The 20,673-nt window shown below is 35.5% G+C and overlaps 1 protein-coding gene and 1 long non-coding RNA gene across 51 annotated transcripts in view; one reads left to right on the top strand and one right to left on the bottom strand.

Annotated features, from left to right (window-relative positions):
- Positions 1-20,673, bottom strand: part of LOC147832840 (uncharacterized) — a 418,098-nt gene that overhangs the window by 225,752 nt on the left and 171,673 nt on the right. The window lies entirely within an intron of this gene.
- Positions 1-20,673, top strand: part of plekha7a (pleckstrin homology domain containing A7a) — a 211,785-nt gene that overhangs the window by 153,999 nt on the left and 37,113 nt on the right. For 30 of the 50 annotated variants that reach the window (XR_015514422.1, XM_087292558.1, XM_087292559.1 and 27 more), the window contains 4 exons: positions 7,963-8,433; positions 10,174-10,705; positions 14,673-14,756; positions 15,046-15,153. Coding sequence is in view for 49 of the 50 variants with exons in the window: in XM_087292558.1 (XP_087148684.1) it covers positions 7,963-8,433; positions 10,174-10,705; positions 14,673-14,756; positions 15,046-15,153 (1,195 nt within the window). In the remaining variant the exon portion in view is untranslated. 50 annotated transcript variants of the gene reach the window in all.

Genomic DNA, 20,673 nt, shown 5'->3' on the forward strand with positions numbered 1-20,673 from the left:
CATCTATGCTGGGATCGGTAGATGGGCAGAAAGTACACTCACTGGCTGAACACAAACTAAGACTGCTGATTTGTTGCAGGCGCAGGGAGGCACCTCACTAAATTGATTTCAGACAGACTTCTAAAATGGCATAGCAATTTAATCATATACAACCAAATAGAGAGTCCATTGATGATAACTAATAAGGTTACTTGTCAAATACCGAACCATACCTAAGACCAAAAACCAAACCAAACCATGAGAAATCTGTATTGTTGCAGCCCTATCATTAATTTTCCATCGGCTTAGTCCTTTATTCATCAGGGGTGGCCACAGCAGAATGAACCAACAACTATTCTGGCATATGTTTCACACAGCGGATGCCTTCACAGTCATACAGTCTCGCATTTATAGTACACATGCACTAATACACTATAGTCAAGGTATTTCATCCAATTCACCTATAGGGCATGTCTTTGGACTGTGGGGGAAACCAGAGCAGCCGAAGGAAACCCATCCAAACACTGAGAGAACATGCAAACTCCCCACAGAAATGCCAACTCTACCCAGCTGGGACTCAAACCAGCGACCTTCTTGCTGTGAGGTGACAGTGCTCACCACTTAGCCACTTTGCCGCCCATACATGTAATCTTACTCAGTTCTTAAACATGAACAGTAGATTCAATGTAACAAGGACAAGTTAAAATAATATGGAACTAAAAAATTGATTATGCTTTTTTCAATATTGCCCAGCTCTACTTGTAAAACCAGCAATGCTTTTCTTTTGCCATGCGTAATGCCATAAATGATTGATTAGTTAGCTGTCACGTCCGGTGATGTCGTTAACCAAGGCACCAGATCAGGATCACGGCAGGATCTTGGAGTTGTCATAGCAGCCTAACACTAATGAGACCAGTGTCAGCTTGAGCTGGCAGCCATTGAGGCAGAAAATCAGACTCTGGTATTCCATGCCCCATTCTGACTCATTACTTTTCATAACGCAGATTCATACAGTGGCTTTTCATTCTTATGTTTGTTGAGTTTTATTGCCTGTACCATTTGTTTGGTGGCTTGAATGGAATCAGGCATGTTTACGACTTCATGGTTGACTGTAGGAATGTGGGATTCATATTTTGTGCTGGTCTCTGTTGGCTTTGTATTGTTTGTTTTGCTCATACTGTGAAACACTTCAAGTAAATCACCTTAAATACGCCCACAACATGCACAAGCAATTTGTTCTATAACACAAGCCCAATGTTGTCTTATTTTTGGCTTAATCATAGTGGAATAGCTTGAATATTATTGAGAAAAAGTAGTGTGATTATTTTTATGTTAGTCTGAAAATGGCATGCTTATTCATTCTAAACACACTAATTCAAGTCAACAACTTGTTTTCCCATGTGCTAAAACATTTGAATTGTGCTAGCAGCATGTTAATTAATAAAAGCAGCTTGAACTAACATCCTTGCTACTGTATAAAATAAGTCATTTTTTCTAGTAATTATATTTCTAAAGGAGTTGTTGACATGAAATTCATATCGGTGGTTGTCAAACTTATAGACTTCGATCAGTTGATCAATCATATGTTAGCTGATCATCATTGCTTTAAAATTATCCAGTCTATGTATTTTGTTTGCGCTTGGTGAACAGCGGCGAAAAGTAAACCAATGACCTTTACAGACAATTGCACTAATATCTGATGAGCACATGAACACAATAGCCAATCAGCTGTGTTTAAAATGTGCTCAACGACACTCACATATTAGCAGGAAATGGATTTTTGTTTTAGGTTCGAGACACCCCGGAGTACTTTTTTTCAATTTTAACAGATTTGTGTGTGTTGAGGATCAGTTAAGACAATGTCAGCTTTAATTGTGAGGAAAACTGAGTAAATTTGAGTTTTATCAGCTAGCTTTATCTTCCCGGGTTAAAATAATTTTTTGGGCGGGATCAAAATCGGTGACGTATCATGCATCTGCTAGTGGAGAAATTATTTCTCATTATTATTCATAGGGGAGTTTGCTTATCCTATGAGAAGACCCTGCTTCTTAATTATTCATGAGAGCACATGCTTTCTGAAGGCAAGGCAGACCTGCCAGGCTGTGAAACCCAATGACTGGGTGAGATTGCATGCGTACACGACACGGGTCATATGTGTTTGTTTCCATGGTCCACAGGGTTTGTTGCATGGTTTTGCTGTCAGGACTGATACAGCAATTGCAGCAATCATTTTTGTTGGGAGAGCTGTACGATAATCGGAGAATGGCGGCCTTTGTCTTTTATTAGTTGAGTTAGATACCATTCAGACACATCGCCTATATCCATGCTGCTGTGTTTGCCTATTTTTTTAATTCTCCTGATTACCGGCAGGGCAAATGGTTGAAATAGATAGGGCAAGAGACCTGCTGCACTGCTCCACTGCTCTACTGTGTCTGCATTCAGACCCGGGGATTAAAGAGGAGAGAAGTCCTCCTCAATTATAGTGTTTATATAAACACGATTAACTCTATAATGATATAACAATTTATGGTTATGTGTAAATGAAATTATGAATAACATACTGTATGGAGCAGGGCATTAAATTACTTACTTTACATTTTAACTTTGTAAACTATAAAATCATGGGTCTCCTTAGGTTTTTGTTTAATTTTGTGAGCCAACTGACAACAGTTATACAATACCCTGTTTTTTTCCCCTGCTCTGCTGGCCATGCCCACTCCTCCCTCTGCTCACAGCTCTTCACATCCATCTCAGATTTTTTTTTTTAATTCTGAGGTAGAATTAAACCGAAAGAGGGAGGGTTTTATGGTCTTTTAAATTTAAGTACCAATTGGATATACTGAATATACATTTGATATATTTGACAATTCTAACCCAAACATACAAATAAATCAAACAATTAAAATTCTGAAAAAATTGCTATTTGTAAAAACGATTGAATGGCACAGGAATATTTACAGAACTACTGAATCGTATTTAATACTTAAAAAAAATAAAAGGCTTTTTTGATATTGACAGCTTCAAGTATCTTCTAGTATGGACAGTGGAGTTGCACACATTGCTCAGGTCTGATTGTTTCCCTTTAGACTTCAACAAAGTGTAAAAATCTTAATGGTTCTGTGAGTTTTGTCTATCAACTGTTGTTTTTAGTTCTTATTTTCTATTGGATGCAAGTCAGGTAATTGGCTGGGCCATTCTACAGCTTTATTTTATTTTCTGAAACCAATTGAGAGTTTTCTTGGCTGTGTTTGGGATCTGCTGCAATGTCCACACTGGTTTCATCTTCATCATTTAGTAATGTATGGACTGAATCAGCTAAGTTTAATTTACATAGACAAGGTGCAAGGTTACTTAAAAACTGCTGACAGATTTCAGCTGTTGTTTGGGCTTCCCATGCCTTTTTACATTTCCCTTTCGTCATGTGTTCAATACATTTTCCCTGCGTCATTTTATTTAGTTATACACAACTTGTAAAGGAATTAGTTACTGTTTAGTTTTGTTTTCTTTGCATGAATGGATTGTGTTGGCTGTTAATGAAATCCTTTAGAAGGTCATTTAGAAATATGTTTTCTGAGTAAAAATGTGTCGTGTTCAATATTTTTTTAACTGCTGTAGCTAAGACATGTTACAAACACACTATCAAGGTTACTACATGCTAATTTCCTGTGACTTGGTCAGAATAAAATGTAATTTTTTCCCATTTCTTTCTTTCTTTCTTTCTTTCTTTCTTTCTTTCTTTATTTTTTAATATCTTTCATTTTACATTTTAACTTTTAATAAAGCTGTTTCTCACATTCTGGTAGGGCTTTCCCAAGCCAACATGGAAAGTTCAAACCAATAACGTTATTATCTCTTGAAATGTACTTGCTGATAATATAATAGTAATACATTTCAGCACCACTTTAATCATACTTAGACTTAAAGAGTACACTTCTACTGCTTGTAGGAATGTCAAATTTTATGTTTTACTTTTAGATAATGTTTTAATAGACATTAAGTATATTTATGGCATATTTTTATTTAATTTATTTTAACCTGCACGTGTGAAGTACTTCATTTTATTTTATTTATAAATACTTGCAAATGCATACTTGTAAGTATCTTTGCCATAAACACTTGTAAGCATACAGTGATATCGTAAATTCCGAAATAACATGAAAATGTGCTTAAGAGGAAATGCTAAAAAGGTTTCAGTAGTTAATTAATCGGGCTCATCCGGGTTGCAAACCATCTTGATTTTTGATCTAAATTGCAGTTAGTTGCACTTGCAGTAAGTGTCTAAACCATTATTTTTACGTAATATATTTTTATGTATGATAAAAGTGTACTCTTTTTTACAAGTTGTCACAGAATTGTGTCTAAATAAACTAAATGAAGTAAAATAAAATAAAAATTTGAACACTAATAACATTCATACAGTGGATATTATCAGGCCTAAGGGACAGCTGTTCATGTTAAAATGCAGATGGAGAACTGTTTGCTGGAGACTTTGTGTGTGTCTGAATGGAAAGAGCCACTAGAGGCTATTTCATTTTAGTCTGTGCAGCTTCAGTGTTTGACTGTAGAGTGAACTCCAATAGAGATAGCCAAGCTCCCATCGGCAGTGTCTTTTCCAGATTCACTGAGGGCCTGATTTAATCATGTCACGTTTAGACAGCTACATCCGGACAATTAGAAGCTGGAATTAAATTTGCATGATTGTATTGGACTGTTGATTTCTTTCCACAGCTTTTGCTTGCCTTCCACAGCTTGAAGAAACCAAGTAATGATTTTTTCATGCATTTTAACAGACTATTTAGTGCTCATTGTTGCTATAAGGTCTGTTCGTATAGTATACTTAAGCACTACATTCAGCTTAGAACAACAGTTGCTTGACATTTAATTGAGAATTTATTTATTTATTTATTTATTTATTTATTTATTTATTTATTTATTTTTTATTTTTATTTTGAGATCATTTATAGTTTTCATTAAAAGCTGTTTAGTCTTGTCATACCAAAGTAAAAGTTATTTCTGTGGCAAACATATATTTTTAAACATTAATCAATAAAAAGCTGCATTTTTTTCTATTAAATACTTGTAGTTACTAGTGCTAATATTGGTTATTCTTTAAATATTAGTTAGTATTATTAGTTAGTAATTAGTAGTTAGTAATTATACTAATTCTTATTTTATTATTATTAGTACTAAATACAGCACACATTAATCAGTTGCTAATCTATTAGATCTTAGAGCTTTTTTAATATACTATTAGTTATATTAACAGTGACTTACATGGGGATTTTTTATTTAAACGTCAACATTTTGAATTTAACTAGATTTAAATACTGTGTATTCTGATTGTGACTAGTACGTATTTGTAATATATACTAGTTATTTATTATAAACTTTTTTTAAAAACAAGACTTACATCTATAGTTATTTTATAAAAATGTTCCACTACAGAATGATTAAAAATGTTGTACAAGTAATGTTAATTGTTAGTTCATGCTTGTATAAATTTTAACTAACATTAACTAATGGGCTCTTATTGTAAAGTGTGACCTGTTTGTTACTATTACTACTGAAATAAACACGTATATCTAATAAATAAGTGCTTGTGTCTAATAAACAAATACTAGTATCTAATGAATAGGATCCAGTATGAATGAGTGTTAAATAATAACTAGTTTCCAATGAATAAATACTAGTATATTTTAAAGGTTTGGTAGAAAAGAATAAACACTACTAGATACTAAAATAGACAAAAGTAGACACTTGATTTTAGTTGTAGATGTAAAATGCCTTTTCTTATCACTCTTCAGTTCGTCTTCAGTATTCCTTTTTAAAAAGTGTATGTGATAATAATTGGTCCTTTATGATTTCATGTGACGCCTGCATTTTGTTCTGGACAAAGTGTATTTGCAAATGTATGTGCCACTTGAGATCACATGCATCTTCATATCCAGACGAGCTTTTAAGAGCTTGACTAAAGAAATGCCTTGTTTATAATACGGAGAACATTTTTGGTTAGGAAACTTTCTGGGTGTCTTTATTGAACAAAGAGCCTTTAGACCCTTTTCACATTTCTGGGTTTCTCAGCAGCAGAAGTCATCATAGTTGGGTAAATCATTGGGTAAAACATTTTTTTTATTTGCTGAAATAATAAAAGAAAAACTCCACGATGATGTTATGAAGACTTTCAGAAAAAGAAAAACATTAGTGTGAGACTGATGATGACAGCCAGAGGAGAGAATAACATCAAATTGACTGTCCTGTCCCATAGACGCTGCATTCATTAGAAACACCTCACATAAGCAGAAATTCATTTTTTTGTAATTTAAAGCAAAGACAATATAATGCATACATAAATACATGATTGTTTATAAGTTTAAAAAAAAATAAAAAATGTTTGTGGCAAATTGGATTTTTCATGTCAGGACCCCTTTTAGAGTCCAGCAGTTTAAATGCAGAGTTTGTGCAATTAACTAAATTGTTAACAGTTCACCCTTGAAGATTTATTATTGAATCAGTGTATATTATCTCTGTTATTTCTTTGAAATATTACATCAGGGGAATGCCCAAGGAGCTAGTCATTCATCTTTCTGTTTTTTTTATTATTATTATTATTATTTTATTACCGAATGTCAAAAGCTGTCCTTGCATCATTCATATGATTTCTGTAAAGCACAAAACTTGCATGACCTTGCATAAGTTGCTTGGAATATTGAGTTCTGATTGGCCTAATGCCCTTATTCATAGTTAGTAAATTGTGATGCACAGGAGAACATATATAACATATATATTAAGGCTGTGAGTTAAAATTTGTTAATAAGAAGAGTTGCTTTTGCAAACCACACTAGGCCAATTAACTGTTAAATTGGCTTCAGTCAATTTCTTAAAAACATGTGTTAACTGATAGACGTGTTCTTGCCACGTTGTTGAAAGAACAACGATGTCATCTAGATAGACCTCACATCCTGGCACTCCCCCTAACACAAAGTTAACTAACCGCTGAAATGTCGCGGGCGCATTGCGTACTCCAAAAGGCATTACTGTATACTGTAAGAAGGCATCAGGTGTAACAAATACCGAGATTTCCTTTGTACGTTGCGTTAATGACACCTGCCAATAACCTTTAAGAAGGTCTAACTTTGTCAGAAATATATGGTCAATGTACCCATCTGATAATTCACAATACAACTGCCATTCATAAACGCAGCAATTAATTTTGCAATGAATTAGCCATGCATAAATGACTCAGTGACTTAAATGACTCATTATACATTTACCGCCACCAACAGTTTTAGTTTCTTATTGAAGTTTCCTATATTCCAGTCCCATCTTAGCTATGCTGTAAAAAATATGTTAATTAACAGGTTCCGTATTTCATGATTTAATGTTTATTTACGGTTATTAATTGCATTATGGGATGTTGATCTCTGCTCTGTTGACTTTCGATAATGAAACAACCTTGCAATTTATAAAAGTGACACAATATATTGTATAAGAAAAAATATAGCGAGAAATAAGTCTGTAATGTAGCAGAAAAATCTGCAATATATCACATCAAACTATTACAAATTTCAATTAAAGTCACTTTTTCAAACATTAAATGTTGTTGTTGGAAAGATCACTCTCACATTGCATAATAAATAAAGCATAAACAATAATAATAATAATTCATTCATTTTCCTTTGGCTTAGTCCCTTTATTCATAAGAGGTCGCCACAGTGGAAAGAACTTGGTCCAGCTTAAAACCTGTAAAAGTTGTGAATCTGAGACACTGATCAGTTTACATTGAAAGACATATTTAACTTCATGATCAAATTCCCTCGTGTGTGAGTGTTGAGTTACTTTATGGACTGTACAGACTCTATTCTGTGGAATGGTGTTAATCTTACAGTCATGACATGTGATCCAGCAGCATGATAACGGCATCATATAAGAGACCCATAAAACCCTCACTGACCTTTGCACATACCATGTGTTTATGCCACACAGAGACGAGTGTGATCATCCAGACCATGTGAATGTTTCGGAGAAGCTCAAGAAGCAGGCCGTCCCTCAGACCAACCACATAAACAGCTATGTGATTCCCAAACCGGAGGTCATCCAAAGTGACGGGCTACCAGAGGACAAGCGGGAGGCGTTTGTTGGAGAGGTGGAGATCCAGGTTACTCCTAGAGAGATGGAGCAGGCCAGGGGTAAATCTCCAGCCAGCAGGGTAGTGGAGGTAGAGGTTTTAGCTCCAGGGTCGACACCACCCTCCCGGGTTGCCTCTCGAGCTCCTTCCAGGGCCGTCTCCACCCCGCCAGTGGTGCAGAGGAACGGGACACCCATAGAGCAGAACGGCATGCCTGGATGTCAGAGAGGGGCTACACCTTCTGCTCAAACGCCAGTTCAGGTGCAAAGGAAGAGTACACTGGAGCATGTGGAGAACTGGGTGAAAGTACAGAAGGAGGAACGCCACGGGTGAGTCTGCAGACGCATATGGATGTGAACATACATCTGTCACACACATTTTATTAAGATTGGATCAAAGCTCCTCAGGAAAGTGCATGCCAAGGGCAAGATTTGGCCACCCCTGTGCTTGATGTTATGCAGAAGAGTCTTGGGTTATATCTCCACCTAGTGGTTGAGTTCATAAGAAGTCATTGTCACCTCACCTTTAATTCAAACTCATTTTACTTGAATAATGTGCCACAAATGTACACAAACTAGACATATGAACAGACGTCAACAAAATTGTTGCTACCCTTTAATTGTTCAAGGCCAGTTTCACTAGTAATCCTTCTCTTGAACCACAATTTAAAAGCAATATGTGATTTTCATTCATTTCTTTTTTAGAATTTTTGAGTAATCGTTATTCTTTCAGTTTCAAGTTATTTCAGTGACCAATTTTCTTTTTTCATTTCTTTTGGTTTGTGAAAACCAATTGGCAGGAAGAAAATAGGTAAACATTAAACATGATGTTTATTAAAATATATCTACACTTCTGTTTATCATCATGAAATAAAATCTTAAAATCAATATAAAAAATCATCAAGGATGCATTAAACTTATCAAAAGTGACATTGATTATGTTATGATATAATTGTGTTTCTGATTATTGCTGTATTTCTTTTTTTAATTTTCATAAAAACCTATAAAAAAACTTTTCAACATAATAGATTTAATAATTTAATAATAGACAATGTTGCTTAAGCAAACCATTATATTAAGGACAATGAAGGTCGGAGTAATGAATGCTCAATAACCAGCACAGGAATCAATTCATATTAAAATTTGTCATTTACCGTTAATGATATTTGATGATAATAATAATAATGATTTTACTATATTTTAAAGGGTCTTTTCAAAAGCAAATCTCATCAACCTCAAACCTTTCAACTGCAGTGTACTTTATGTAACTTTGCTTTGCAATATACAGCATAATTGAGTTCACCTCAGTTTGGAAATGAATATTTTTCTCCATTTCTCAGTGCATATAGGCAATGTATATTAGTGCATTTAAACAAAACATTCAGTAAGCAGATATATTTATTAAAATAATACTTTAGTCACCAAACATATTTAGAAATTAAAAGATAATACGATTAATTTCAAGCAAAATATTGCACAAAAAATTACAACCAACTAAATATTAATAAAAAAAAAATCTTCACTTGATTTTTCCTCATTTTTAAATTTGTATTTAACATTTTTTATAACACATAAATTACCGTTATGGACTGTTATCGTAAGTTATTTTGTTAGAAAAGCTCCATATTTGGCTTCAGTAGTGACTAATCTAATGTATATGCACAAATATAATATTGTATAGCTTCCTATTAAAAATATGAATTTAAAAGATTTGTGAGGGGTGTACTTATATATGCTGAGCACTGTATAAATGCAGTCAAATACTTAATAAATAAACACTGAGAACAGGCTGCTAGGCTGCAATTACTGAAATAAAAGTTGCAGAATTAACTTGTGGAATTATTGTTACAAATTCTAATCACACATAAATAACCAAAGTCCAGTGCAATCTCAAGGCATTTCTTGGCTATTTTACATTTTGTAGGAATATGTGTTGTGAGGGGTGTTCTTATATATGCTGAGCGCTGTATATTAAAATATATCGCAGGTTTTAAATTCACAGTGCAACTTTTATTCATGTATTTTTTATTAGTAAAAACCCTGAATGCTTAAATGATTTATTTATCACAGATTGGTTTCTACTGAGAGCACGATCCCACGTCGGACACCTCCTATTCATCCAAAGTACGGCACAATGGACAAATACCAGTCATTACCAAAGACCTCACGGCAAAGCCCACCAGCCCCTCATCATCAGCTGCCCAGTGAATACAAATATTCCCATGACCGGCTGAATCACTTCCAGAAGATCCATGGACACACGCAGCGACCCACAACACACGACAACACTGTATGGCAGCTTTTCGAATGGCAGCAGCGACAGCAATTCCGGCACGGCAGCCCCACTGCCCCTGTGTACACTCCAGCTCCAGACTACTCCACCGCTGTGTCCTCCACCAGAAACAACTCTGATGTTTCCCGCTCTGTTTCTGTGCCTCCCACACTGGCAGACATACCTCCACCCGGACCTCCTGGAGCCCGACTGATGTCTCCGCGGAGACCACACACACCAGCGGAGCGGGTGACAGTCAGACCTCTGGAGGACAGGCCCAACGTGGAGGTGCCACCATCAAACTCTCCACACCGTTTACGATCCTACAAGGTCAGTAATGTTTATTGTTTATTGTTAAATGTTTATCCTTTACAACACACAGGCAATTGTGGTTTGATGTTCAGTGGAGATCAGAATTATGGAACATTTTATAAACTTTAATGTTTAAAGACCCAGATTATAAAAAATACATATAAATATATTTAGATCATTTACTTTAATTATCACTATTGGAATGTGTAGAGACTTTCAACCAGCACAACTAAAAATGTGTCTGAAGACAATCACCTACTGCAGCTTTAACATGTGTTTTCATTCTGTCTTGTGTTTATGTATGTACAGTAAAAAGCCAAACTCTGCTACAGAAAACAAACTTCAAACCATAACTTCACCCTTCACCTCATTTTTTTCATTAAATACTTTGCACACATTGGTTTCAGGTTTTCCCAGTTAGACAATTAATAGAATGACCTGAATAAATAAATTGGTTGCCAGTTTGTTGGATAATTATTGAAATTACCACCAGATTAATATTTATAACTTGAAGGCATCTGAAAGTGTTCTCTGAATTTTATGAGTTGTTTTTCCGATTTTTTTTTTTTTTTTTTTACAGTGCGCCTCAGAATATACAGAATTATTAGTCCCCCTGTTATAGTTTTTTTTCCCTTAGATTTGTTTAAGGGGGCTAATAATATTAACCTTAAAATTATTTTTAAAAATTAAACAACAGCTTTTATTCCAGCCAAAATAAAACAAATAAAGTTTTCTCCAGAAGAAAAAAATATGATCCTAAATACTATAAACATTTCCTTGCTCCATTTATTATCACTTGAGAAATATTTGGAAAAGAATAAATATTTAACAGGAGAGCTAATACTTTTGCCCACAACTGTATGTAAGATATGGAAGTTGCCTTAAAAGCAAACTGCTCTTTTATTTCTGTTAAGAAAACTTTCAACAGTGAACTTTAGAAACATGATGGTTGTTCTCTAATTTCGATCTCCAGCATTAAACTGTATGTGTTTACATGTCATACTTCAGTTTGATAAATGTTCTGTAGAGCAGGAAGTAACAAAACACAGTACATGACCTCTTTTTTTATGAATTACATAATACACATTGCACTATTCCAAAGCAAGCCTGAACGATGTAGCTGAATGATGTAGTCTGAATGATGTAGCTAGAGCCATCTTGATGAATGTTAACACTGCTCAGAAACTCTTGAGCAAATAACACCCGGCCTCAATGTTTGCAAACTGCCAGTATTAGTCCATCTGTCCATAACAGAGTTGTAATTTGGCATTGCATTATCAGTAGTGTCTTTGTAATGGAATGAGTGCCAGACTCACAAAGTGCTCGAGTAGAGGATTTATATTTCCTTCATTTTCTTCAATTACAGTTTCTGTCTGTGCTTATATAAAAAAAAAAAGCTTTCAACCAGCAAGCTGAACTTATAATCAAAAGAAGCTCAAGTCTAACCCAAATGAGGAATGAATCCTGAATGATTTTGTAGTCACACATATTACATTCTAAAGGATTTAAGTAATCGAATAGGTATTTTAGTTTTGGTACACTACTGATCATATACCTTAATTACATAGAATACAGATTTGCTCAAATATGTAAAGGAAATGTATTTTTTTACAAGAGCACATACTGACAATAAAGTGCTAATAAAAGTGTTTTAATTTACTTTTTTTGCAAAGCTGCATTTTGCCACCAGCCATTGTGCTGTCAGTTTGTGAACTTTATTGTGAAAAAAATGCATACGCTCTTAAAAACTAGCATGCTGATTTCAGACAGAAGGCAAAAAGGTCACCAATATACATTCAAGGGTATTCATTACGTGAAAGTGAAATGAAGTAAACAAAACAAATCTGATGTTGAAGCCTATAGGGATAGCAGGGTAAAACTGAACTATTTCCCTGATATCAGCAATAATTGTCAAATAAAGCTTTCTCAATTAAAACCAGCCATCTTGATGAGACCTTATTTTAAAAAAATCATACTAAAGATAAATTATGTACCATCATTGTATATTGTACATTGGTATATTATACCAAGTATTGAAGTACTTGGTATAATACAGAGTACAGTTGTGCTCCTCATTTTCTTTGTTAGGGTAGGGTTAAGCCTAACTCCTTACAGAGTAAAAGAGCCATTATTTTTATATTTATTTACTTTTACACTATGCTCGGTACATGGACAATATACAGACATGGACAAAATTGTTGGTACCCTTCCATTGAAGAATGAAAAGTGGTCACTGAAATAACTTGAATCTGAATAAGTAACGATTAATCAAGAATTACTAAAAATAAAAAAATGAATATTCATAAAAGATATTACTTTTGAATTGTGGTTCAAGAAAAGCATTACTAGTGAAACTGGTTTTGAACAACTGAAGGGTAACAACCATTTTGTTCACGTCTGTACATATGTCTAGTTTGTGTACATTTGTTGACTTTCCCACCATACACTGTAAAAAAAAGCAAGGTTTCACACAATTCATTCATGTTGTCCCAACACAAATTGATTAAGTTAGCTTAATAATTTTAACAAATTTATGTGAATTAAACATAAAAAATTAAGTTGTCCCAATGAAATCTCAAGAATTTTGTTGTTTCAGCTCATTTTAATTAAGTATTTTTAAACGAGCACACAAAAAATATTTTTGAGTGTATTTGATTGTGATAGTTTGGTCTGATTACAGTTTTTCTCAGTGGCTTTGGTGCATTTCTCACGACACAATTTACATTTGCACAACATTTAATGCATTTCTTAAAACAATTAGTCAATTGTGCACATCACAGTAGCAGTTTCTCATACCTTTCAACACATTGCAGATGCTTTTGAACATGCATCAATTGCTTTCATACAACTCTCTGCTATTTTATAACATTATCATTTGCTCATGTCATGTCAGTCAAAATTACCTAAACTTGTGAATGCTGAATAGTCATTCCATATAAAACTAGTCTTACATACAAAAATGTTGAACTAGTAGTCAAAATCTGTCAAGCTAATTTGATTTAAAAAAGTAATCTTTTTTCCCTAAAATGTCTCATAAATTGAATTACACTTCATGAATGATTTACAGACCTATTTATGTTGTAGATTCAGTTCCAATATGTACTGCAATATAGTTTACAGTTGTGCACAGCTCTACCCAAAGGAAGTTTATGTTTGTTGTAAATAAGGGTGTATTTATTCTTTTGCACAATGCTGTGAATAAATTAGAACTGCAAATGCAGTAAAAATGTGAAACATACCTATTCAGTGTCCTGTACTCAGATACCTCACTAAATGCAGTGATGTCTAACTTTACTGTAGTTTTCAAATGACAAATAGTATACAGTGCTGTCTTGAGCATTTTCCGGAAGTGTCACCAAAATCTGACTTTTTTGCATTGGAAAAATGTAGAGAGTAAACATGTCATAATGAAAACATGACAAAGCCATTTGACTATCTTGTTCATAAACAATGGTGTCAGGACTTTTCATCTTGATGACACTGACACTTTCATTGACATCAATACTTGCTTTTGAGGAATGAGCTATCCATTTGGAGCATGTGACACACTTTTGCAGGTTGCTGTTTTGCAGTTTGTTTTGAGAACTGCATTAAATGTTGTGCAAATGTAAATAGTGTTGTGAGAAATGCACCAAAGCCACTGAGGAAAAACTGTAAGTTTACACATAGTGTGACAAGAAATCTGCTATGTTGTATAAAACACATCTTTATTCAAGTGCTATATGATTAATTGATTGCTCAACAAATCTTACTTTTAAATAATTTTGTTTAGTAGATTTGATTTGGTTTCATACAAATATTCGTTCAAATGAAATTTTAGTGCACAAACTTGCAAAAAAAAATTCAGTATTTGTTTTTCAGTATACAGTACAAACAGCTTTCATCCTTTTCCAATTCAGAGCTAATCTGATGCTATTCTGTACTGTATTTAATTGTGTTTATTTTACATTCATTAATTGCATTCCTTTTTATATTTTGTCTTCAGTCAGCCACAATAGAGAGACGCTCAATGCCTCCGTCTGCTTACATCACGCATACAGTCAGTGCACCCAGCTTGCATGGAAAAACGGTAAATACTTTTTTTTACTTATTATTTATTTTCCAAGAAAAAAAAAAATAAGATAAATTCTTTTAAATCAAATGTTGTCTTTTTTGTGCTAAAAAAATGCCACTAAAATTCCAGCAAGTTTGGCATTAAATTCAAACACACCCACACACACAAGAAGCAACACAACTAAGCTTCACTTCATTTTCCTCTGCTGGTGGAGGCAGTTTTAATTTCTGTTGGTATTTGTGTAAGTAATCTTATCACGGACTCTCTCTCTGCCCTGATTGTACCCTACTGACCTGTGGAGCAGCCGGAGGAGCTTACCCTTCTCCTCATTCAGTTACGGAGACACCAGGCCATGATGGCAGGTGTGCGGCACGATGCTCTGGCACACCTCCAGCAGTTGTCTCGGGTGAAGGTCAGGGCTCAGCCTGCCCAGCTAACGCTTCTCATTGCTAGAGTAGAGGCTCAGTTCTGCCTCTGCTGATGTTATTTACCCTGCCTGGCTCACTGTATATGACAAGCCATTTTAACATTTGTTCTATAAATTGTTACTTGTATTTCATGCTACTAGAACTTAACTTTTTTCGATTGTAGTATGTTTTAAATTAATTATTAGTACTTATTCTATACATACTAGTGTTTATCTTTAGACACTGGAACCTTTTTAAAAGATATGAGTGCTTAGTTATTAGATATGAGCAGGGCCAGACAGAATCTGCGGACATTTGGTATTCATGCACAGGATTTTGTACAAAATCTGCAAATTTATGTGGATTTTTTAGGGGCAAGTATAGTAAGAAAAACATGAAACTTATTAACTTTTAATTTAGGTTTTCAATGCAAATGCAATTATATCCACTTGTTTGCAAAACCAAGCAAGTCTCAAATATAGGGGATGTGCAGATCCGATCACGTGATTGGAAATCGGGCCCAATCACACAGTATCAGAAGTATCAGAATATGATTTATATATTGTATATTAGGGATGTAACGATACAGTTAGCCTATGGTTCAATACATACCTTGGTTTTTTAACACGTTTTTTGGTTCGGTTCGGTTCTCATGGATTGACACGTGTTTTTTTTATTTTATTTTTTTTATTTTTTATTCTATAGGCAATAAGAATAGTAAGAGGTTAAGGAGAAAATAATTAAAACGATTTATTGCAATACTCATTTTGTTTTACTTTAAAGCCAAGAAAAGTACACTACTTCCTAGTGTATTGTATAAAAAAATGAACACTGAAATCTCACAGCTGCTGGTTGCCCATGTACAAACTGGGGAACACATAAAATCCTACATTTAAAAAAAACAACATACATGTGAAGTTAATAAAGATAAATTGGCTATTTCAAATAAACATATTTGTACTTTAAGAGCCCATATTATACATGAAATAGGGTCATATCTTGGTTGTAAGGGTCTCCAACAACAGTTTAATATGCATGCAAGGTCAAAAAACACTTTCATGGTCTTATAATCTGCATTTATTTTTACCTAATTATTCCAGCGACTCCTGTATGAATCGTCCAGTGATTCATTTGTTCCCAAACCCCTCCTTAGCGTGAAGCTAATCTGCGCTGATTGGACCAATGACAGTCTGTTGCGATTGGTCGACTGCCTTCAGTGAGAGAGTGAAATGCCCAACAGCTAATCAGCAATATAAAAGTAATCACAGTTCATACACGCTCGATAGTGTCAGTGTGGATTTTAGCTGCCAGTGGGTCAATGTAAATACAGACTATGGACTTGAAAATGAAGACGTCTATCTATTTTATTGAGCAAAAACTCCAAAAACAGTTGAGGAGATCTTGTAGCTTGTCTCACTCTGCTCTTTTCACAGACACACACACATATTGCACACACACACACACATGCACACACAGACACACACACTACTCCTCCTCCACGGAGCTCCATAAACAAAGCAGCACGCGTCGCGTTTTAAACGTGGCTTTGCACCCGATATGAGAATAAAGCGAGTTCACCTGATACAGTACACGGGGTTACAGGTAACAAATCACAACTAAATACATTTGCAAGCTAGAGTAAACAGGCAACTTTTGTACTTACTGTACACTTGAGAAATGGAGGAAGAAACCCATCTTGACGTCCATCAGTAAGTTACTCTTTACTGATCCTTCCTTTAACAAACGCCGATGAAGCATTCTTTGTAGCATGTAATTTCCAGAAGTTTCCAGTAGTTTCCAACTGCTTGGCTATAATGCTGAGGTTTCATCTTTGGGTAGAGACTCAATAATATCCAGCAATGTGACTTCAATCGACCAGCATGTTTGTGTGCGTGTGTTTGTGGGTGTGGGTGTGTGTGTCTGGGTTTCTGCGTCAGAGGGCGGGGCCTCAGGTTTGAAATCTCCCGGGTTTGCGCGTGCACGTGAATGGTTTCGTTCGAACGTCATGGCGAAACACCTAATGACTCGGTATCAAGGCGACTCGTTTGAAGCACTATGAGTCGACTCTTTTATAGATGAATCAACAGTTTTAAACACTGTACACTAACAGATTTAAGCCTTAGCTGGATACTTCACTTCACTTAGAGCTGTGTAACAAACTACATGGAAGGGCATTTTCAAAAACCCATAATATGGGCTCTTTAAGTAAACATGAATGAACCATCTTAATTATTTCAGTGCTGAAAAAATGTGAGACTGTAGTCCAGGGCTGTATGTGAGACTGTAGTTGGCAGCCCGCAGGCTTTGTCCAAATTGTGTAACAAAGACATAAAAATAAATTTAGTTCAGTCGAAAAACGTCCGCTATAGCTGTGAAGTGTTGTGCGTCTGTTCAATTCAGTATGAGCTGCACCATAGTCACCATAAGCGAGTGAACAGCTGAAAACATTTGGATGTGTTTTATAGAAAATGCCTTTGGTACAATGCACTGTAATCATTAATAGGGATGCAACAATTTGCTGATTTCACTATTTACTGCGCTTTAATTCGTCACAGTTAATTAATTGTAAAGGCTTCTCTTAGCCGCATTTCTGTTGCACGGAAAAGTTATGACATGTTGCCAACTGTGCACTAGCTTAAAGTTTGTACACCAAGGCTAATACCCAAGCACACCGGATTAACTATAGCAGTGACTGTTTCCCTATCACATCTTTTCTGCTGGCAAGTTTGTTATTTCTAATGTAAGAATGACAATATGCGTGCACAAGCCGAACAATGTGCTTGCCTCTGTCCGGGTGCACGCAGTAGAAAACATCTCACAGTGAGAGTTGTGTGTGCCTTTTAGTGCAATGTCAAGCGCCCCATAACTTTAGAGCATAGTGATTGGATATTTTCTCGCAGGGAGGAGTGTCCTTACCTTAACTCATGGACTTACAGACACACACAGTCAATTCGAGGAGATATAAAACGCACATACATTATTTAAACGCAAAACCAAGAAAACCGCAATTAACAAGCGCATATTGAACCGTGGAAGTCGTACCAAACGTTCAATATTATATTGAGAACCATGGCATCCCTATTGTGTATATATATATATATATATATATATATATATATATATATATATATATATATATATATATATTTATATATATATATATATATATATATATATATATATATATCAGTTTGGTCAGTTTTCAAAAAAAGTAAGTTGAAACAATTGGATATAGCAATCTGAGTCGGACCAGCTTGGAGGTTTGTTGTTAGTTTGGTTTATGTAGCTTGAACGGTTTAGGAGGAGATATATATAGAAATTAAGGCTGATTTATACTTCTGCTTCAAGCGCACATGTATGCTATGCTGCAGCCTACGCCTGTACGCATAGCCCCTCGCTGTTGCTGCTGGAGATATTGACGCGCACCTCTTAAATAATGTAACATGTACGCGTAGCGCAAACTCTGTGATTGGTCGGCTTGGTAGCACTGACGAGTGTGGGCGGAGGTGAGAGCCGTGCGAGCATGATGCAGTGAATGTTTACTAGAGGTGTGAACCTATACTGGTCTCACGGTTCGGTTCAGTTACCATTATAATGCCATCGATTCGGTTCAATTCGATATCACGGTGCATTGACGATGCTTTCCATACACTGTGTTATATTTTGGGGGGAGGCTATAACAAGCTGTCTGTATAAACACACAGACACACAACACCACACTGTCTCTCATTCACACACATACACAAACATAGACAGCAACAAACAAACAATCACACACACACACACACACACACACACAAAAACACACACACACATCCGGCTAATTGCATATTGCGAGGGCTTAAACAGAGCAGTGGTCGTAATGTTGAGCGAAAAAAAAAGAAAAAGACAGCTGTGAAACAACCAGCTTTGTCTTTTTGTAGGAAACACACTTTAGATCTTTTTAGGGTAAAAGGTTTTTGAGTTATTGCTGTCTATAACTGAATGTGTCGGAAATTTTAAAAACAAAGCCAACTTAACCATGCTTATTTCTGGCGCCTCCCTGAACGTACAGCATCCTTAGCATTTGCTTATACTGCCTATGCCACGGGCTGGTCCTGAGTTGGCTCCTGTAGTGTTGTAAATACCTGCGCTCACCTCCCTCGCGACAGAGTACATATGAGATAAATGACGTCAGTACATAATAACTGGTTATGATTATTACTGAACCGATACCGAATTGTCCGTGTTTGCATCGCGGTGCACTGAAGAAACAATAAATTTTGACACCCCTAGTGTTTACAAGTGTGAAGGAGCTCTGGATAGAGACTGCTGTTTTGTGTTTACCTTATGATTAAGTTGTTGCATATCCGCCAGTTCCCACCTTAAAATGAGCAAATTTGAGCCACTTACTTAAATTAAGAAAGCGTTCAAAAAAAAAAAAAAACACCAGCCGAGAAACTCGACACAGAGAAACATAAACACCCACTGCCAACTAGCGTTTCGGAAGTGTGTTGCAGAGCAACAGAAACAGTGCGCAGGAGTATAAATGCACGGCCACGCGCAAGACCTGTGCCTTGGGTCACACCGATCCCTTGAGGCTAAAGTATGCACCAGGTTTAAGTCTCAGAAGAAGAAAAAAATAATTTTAAGGCCCAATCCCAATTCTATTTTGTACCCCTACCCCTTCCCCATGGCCCTTAAGCCTAAGTGTGAAGGGCTTAAAATTTTACCCCGAAGAAATGGGACAACACTACAGCACCTGCACCTGTCATCGCGATCTCTTGCTTCATATATAATCTGACAAACGTGACCACTGTAGTTATTCCAGTTGTGTTATTTTTTGGTATTTATTTTCAGGAAATCACTGAAGGTATATATTATGTTATCATAATGATATAATGTGGCAATAAGATCGTAAATATACTGTGCATTTACACAGTGGCCATATTCATCTATGTAAATGCACAAAAAACAACATTAACATTATAGTAGACACTGTTAAAAGCTCATTCCCAGCTGCTAGACTTCTCTGACAGGGTATTAGAGCGTCTTTGAGTGACACGGGAATGTGCAAAACGATGGGTACGGGTAAGGGAAAAATGGGTAGAATCGAGATTCGGCCTAAGTTCATGTAGTATAACAGTATAACAGTATGTTGGCTTCCTCACCATAATAAATCACTAAACCACTCAATGAAAACGGGTCATTATGCAGTATAGTAGAATTTATTCATTAGATACTAGTATATGTTGTAATTATTACTAGTTACAGTTCTAATCTTACTGGTCACAACCACATTTTTACCCATCCTATTTAAGATTAGTCTAAATGGCTGTTTGATTACAGTTTATTTGAAAACAAAATCTGCTTTATTTCAAGGTGTCCTTGTTACAGTTTTACTATTTATTTGACTACTGAGTAACATGATTGAATTACTTGTACTTAATAATGATGTAGTTTTCCAGTGATGGGTTGCAGCTGGAAGGGCATCCGCTGTGTGAAACATGTGCTGAATAAGTTAGCGGTTCATTCCATTGGTGCAA

This window comes from Danio rerio, chromosome 18 (genome assembly GCF_052040795.2).
Source record: "Danio rerio strain M-AB ecotype USA chromosome 18, GRCz13ab, whole genome shotgun sequence".
Taxonomy (NCBI): Eukaryota; Metazoa; Chordata; class Actinopteri; order Cypriniformes; family Danionidae; genus Danio; species Danio rerio.